Source organism: Trachymyrmex septentrionalis, unplaced genomic scaffold, assembly GCF_001594115.1.
Source record: "Trachymyrmex septentrionalis isolate Tsep2-gDNA-1 unplaced genomic scaffold, Tsep1.0 scaffold288, whole genome shotgun sequence".
Taxonomy (NCBI): Eukaryota; Metazoa; Arthropoda; class Insecta; order Hymenoptera; family Formicidae; genus Trachymyrmex; species Trachymyrmex septentrionalis.
The window spans coordinates 133,736-139,184 of record NW_017305449.1 but is presented as its reverse complement, the minus strand read 5'-3'; the positions used below and the strand labels follow the sequence as shown (position 1 = coordinate 139,184).

General features: G+C 35.9%; 1 protein-coding gene across 1 annotated transcript in view; it reads right to left on the bottom strand.

Moving 5' to 3' along the window:
* LOC108749270 (cilia- and flagella-associated protein 58-like) overlaps positions 1-5,449 on the bottom strand; it is a 98,509-nt gene continuing 93,060 nt past the window's right edge. The window contains exon 4 of the mRNA XM_018487849.1: positions 1-266. Within this exon, the coding sequence (XP_018343351.1) occupies positions 1-266 (266 nt within the window). The remainder of the gene's footprint in view (positions 267-5,449) is intronic.

The window sequence follows — 5,449 nt, the reverse complement described above, 5'->3', positions numbered from 1 at the left end:
TCAAACCTTCATCCTGCTGTATTGCAGACTCAGTTCATCATTTCTTCGGACCAATTGTGTACCGAGTATGTCGCGCTCATTCATAATGTTATCAATATCTTTTTTCTGACGTACGATTTCTAAATCTGCCTGATGTATGGTTTGTCTGAGGCTCTTTTCTTCCTTTTTTATTTCTTCGATTTGTTGTCGTAAGTTGCTTATTTCGGTACGGGAAGCTTGCAAATCATTCTTAAGGTCCTCTTTCTCTTTCTCAACTTTCCTTAACACTGCAAAATAAATGAGTTTCTAGACTTATAATTTTTGATTTGTTACTATAATTTTTTGAGGGTAAATGTTTATTGTAGGGGAGACCTCTTTGATGACCTTGACATATATTGTTAAGGTTATGACTCTGAGTAATCTCCAACAAGTTTTAGTCGTCGCTTGTTAACCGTTAAATAATTATTAACAAAATATATCTAAAAAAATAACGTCTTGTTTCTGCTATACAGGGTGGGGCAAAAGTCCCGCTACCATTTTGATTGCGCGCCATCTTGGTTATGTGACGTATAGCTCACTTTAGCTTTAACCGTTGTGTTGTGTAGACGTCCAAATTTTATAATGGATAAATATACGCCACAAGAACGAGCAGAAATAGTGACAATATTTATATTTAATATTTAAATCGCGAAATGGCGATTTAGCATGGCCAGCCAGATCTCCGGATTTAACAGCACCAGACTTTTTCTTATGGGGTTTTTTAAAATCAAAAGTTTATGTGAATAAGCCCCAAACGATTCAACATCTTAAAGACAATATTCGTCACGCAATTGAAGAAATTCAGCCTGAGATGTTGCACGATGTCATGAAAAATGTCTTAAAAAGAGCCGAAAGTTGCATAGCGAATCGCGGTCACCATTTAGCCGATATTCTTTTCTAATCATAACGCAAAAAAAATGTAAAGACCAAATAAACATTGTATGAAAACCAAACTGACTTATCTTTTCTTTGAACAAAGTTATAGGCAATCAAAATGGTAGCGGGACTTTTGCCCCACCCTGTATATGTATATTATTAAAAACTATTCTATATCCTTTCTTATTTATCTAATGGTAATCCACCATTAAGTGGAAGTGAGTTCCATCCCATCTCCTTCCTTGCCAAAGAGCGCATGACTTTCCACGCGAAGTGAATTTCACCCCACATCTTCTTCTGTTTTAGGTGGCTTAAAAGTCGTTTCCCGTGGAAACTCCCGTACACTCTGAAGTAAGAAGAGGTAAATTGAAAATCGCTTCACGTAGAAAGTCGTGTCTCTATGCGTTACTATATAAAAACAAAAATTATACAGGAAAATAACGTTTTCAAAAAAACTTTTATTATTAAAGCAGCAAATATATATTAAAGTAGAAAATTTTTGTTTTACATAGTAAAAAGATACATTAGTAGTATAACTAGGGGGATTCGATGCCTGGTTCTCTGAGGAGGATGCGGGGCGTGTTGGGTACTCTTTGGCGCGGAAGGGATGGTACGAGGGGTACTTGTAGGCGCGGGGAAGGTCCCGGCAGTAACAGTGTTTACGTAAACACGCCACGCATTTTGTGGTGGGTGCGGGGCACCCCTGCCGCTGCCGCCGCCATTGCAGCCGTGCGCGCTATCTCATATACTTACCATCTTTTTCTCGATGCGTTGTCGTTTTCTCTTATTTGCCTTTTTTTTGCACCGAAAACCATTTGATCACATGTTTGAATGATGATATCATCAATGTAATTTTGATACAATTGCGAAGTTGTCAAATATAAATAGTATGCACAATGATACAAAAGTTAAAGATCGAGATGCATTGCGACATTGCCAAGTAGTGAACATAATGATATTAAAAAAAATCTATTTAACCTCCGAATTGCGCACGTTTATTTTCATACTTATTATTTGTTCTTTTTTCTTACAACGGATAGGTATATATGGCATAGGATAGGTCGGATGGGAAGGAAAGAAAGTACATATAGTGATGTAAACAAAAAATTTTTTATTCACATTTTATTACATCATTCTTTTCATACGTATTAAACACTAAAGTTAATAGTTTGCAATTGATGAGCTAATATCCATTGAAGATGCTATCGCGTATAGCGGCTTTGGACACGATGTGGAGTCACGGAGAGTCACGTATATTTGATATTGACCGTATCGACAAGTCGTGCTAATCGAACGTTACATCGATACACCTGTCAAACCCAAACATACGGCGTAGCATCGTTTTGGTCATTGTCGTACGTACGGACGAAGAATCGAGACGTACGAGCGTAGCATCATTCAGCGTGCAAACTCTGACGGTTAGCGGCCTAACGTTTATAAAATTGTATTTGTATTCGTTTCGAAGCAAATATTCGTTTTCTTGTAAATATTCCATTGTTACTCGTAGAGGCATTTCCACGGTTCGAGAGACAGCGACAGTTCGTGTCCGCAATTATCTTTCAGAGCGATCTCCATGTAACTTGGTGAACCAACGTTGATTCCAATTTCTAACTTGTAGCCCATAGCCGTCAGGTTGTAACGTTTGCTCAGTAAACGCACAGCGCGAAGCACTCATTTCATTAATCGTTTCAATACCTATTTAATTAATCGTCGAATTGCTGAAAGTTCGTGCACGTATATTTTCACATCTGTTACACAATAAATATTATACAATAAAAATATTGGTATTTGAAATACAATATCATTCAATCTTGTACATTTAAAATGTTTCGACTCACAAAGTCTTCTTCAATTAACAGTACAATTAATCTGATAATCTAACCACAAATTTAAAACAATTCTTACAATATGCTTAAGCAGGAACTTTAATTTAATTTAGCTAATTTAAAATCGAATTTTTAGCACCCACCTCCGATTAACAATAAAATGTACATTTACTTTTCACACTGTTTACAATATTATCTAAAGCATAAATTAACTCATATTCTATATTTGAATTTTTATTATAAATTTTTCGCAAAAAATTTATGGCATCACTTATCGATGATACAATTTTTATAAAAAAGTGTTATAAAATATTTAAATCTTGTATTGACGATGTGCATATACTGACACAGCTCAGAGTATACATTTTCGGCGTAAGTTTGAATGTTCATGTTCAAACATGAAGAGCACAGTTAACGGCTTCATATGTATCGCGCAGTGTCAGTTTACTACATTCATATCACGCATTTTTATGATTTCTATTACAATATCTTGGATAGTATAATGATGAAGGTTGACTGCACGAATCGCTCAATATCCACATGTCTTTCGATGAAAGCTTGTCACATTGCATAAGACAAGATTATGATGTTACCTCGATTGTCCAACTGCAATTTCTACAAAGTACATAGGTCTCACAGCGATTCCATCATCCAGATGTATTTGTAAGATATAGGTGTCAGTATAAATCTTCTTCCCAATATACGAGATGTATGATGGGGTTTATTACAAGAAGGTGCTCTGCAGAAAAAGGAGTAACATATTAGATCAATCAGAAAGTTCCGTCCGTTTAGCGGCGAGTAGCTGTAGCTAAAATTGTCGATAATTCTAATATCTAAATCAAGCTTAATTTTTTAGTTTTATCATCTGTTAATAAAATTAGTATATAAAAGTATACGTTTGCATCAATAACATTGCTTTTTACTGCATTGTAAATGTCGACATTTGATCCAAATAAGCATCATTTGCGCAAAGTGTTTTTGTTTCAAATGGAAGAAAACTACAGCTAAAGCTCATCGAATGCTTGTCGAAGTTTATGGTGATAGTACTCCTTCCGATAAAACATGCAGAGAATGGTTTCGACGCTTTAAAAGTGCTGATTTTGATGTGGACAAAGAGCGTTCTGGATGGCCAAGAGCATTTAAAGACGAAGAATTGCAGGCATTGGTGGATGAAGATCCATGTCAAAAAGAACTTGCAGAAGCATTAAATTGTTGTGCTCAATCTATTATTTCCGATCGTTTGAAAGCCTTGGGAAAGGTCTACAAGGAAGGAAAATGGGTCCCATATGAATTGAAGCCAAGAGACATTGAAAGGCGAAAAACTATCTGCGAAATTCTGCTTGCTAGGCAACAAAGAAAGAGGTTTTTGCATCGAATTGTGACTAGCGATGAAAAGTGGATCTATTTCGCCTCAAACGCCGAAAAATCATTTGTTTCCAGGTCAACATCGACATTGATCAAAGCGGAATATCCACGGAAAAAAAGCAATGCTCTGTATTTGGTGGGGTCAGAAGGGTATAGAGTACCACGAGCTATTGAAATCTGGCCAAACAGTTACAGGGGATTTCTACCGAGAACAAATTATCCGTTTGAGCCGAGCATTGCATGGAAAACGGCCAGAATATGAAACGAGACAGCATAAAGTGATTTTGCTTCATGACAATGCTCGGCTTCACGTCATAAAACTTGTCAAGGAAATGTTAGAAACACTTTGGTGGGAAGTGCTACCCCATGCGGCTTATTCATCACACCAGACTGTGTCTCTTTCGACTATCACTTATTTCAATCAATGGCACACGCATTTGCAGAGGAACACTTCAATTCTTATGAAGACGTCGAAAAATGAGTCTTTAAGTGGATAGCCTCTAAAGATGAGTCATTCTTTCCGCGGAATTCGCTTAGTGCCCTAAAGATGGGAAAAAGTCATCGCTAACGATGGACAATATTTTGATTAAAGTACTTTTTCATTTTGTTTTTTAAATTAAACCATACTTTTTGCAAAAAAACGGACAGAACTTTCTGATTGACCTAATATTAGAGAAAAAGGAAGACAGATAAACTGTAGAGAAAAAATATAAAAAATTATAAAATAGGAACTTACTGTTTATAAAACTCTTCCACTGCCTATAAGATAAGACGTGTGTAAAACTATTATGATATTTGCGATCAAGTTGGTTAAAATAGTCGTGATCGAATTGATTAGAATAATCGTGTTAAGATTAAGAGGCAGAAAAACGAAGAGCAAGTATTAATATCGAATATGGTTACTCGGAAATAGCAACAATTAAAAAGTTAGTAGGTGACGATAACTACTTCTTCTGGAAAATTGTGATTGAGGATTATTATCTATGAGAAAGATTGGTCAGATGTCATTTTGATGGCGTCTAGTGCAGAATCTATGCGGAAACTAGAATGGGTTAAGATGAATCAGCATGTTTGGACCTTTATTTTTTGAATGCTGACCAAGAATGTCCTAAAACATGCGGCCTTGATACTGTATTTCAGATATGGGCATATCTGCAAAATCAGTACATTAAGAATCAACGAAAATATTGAATTTTCAGAAAGCTGTGTTCAGTTCAAATGCAGGAAGACCAAACGATTGATGACTACGAGGTCTGTTCAAAAAGTATCGCGAATTTTGTGTTTTTTCAAAAATTATTTATTTATTCATGAATATCTATTTTGTCCCCTTCAAAGTAATCCCCATCAGATATTATACACTTGTG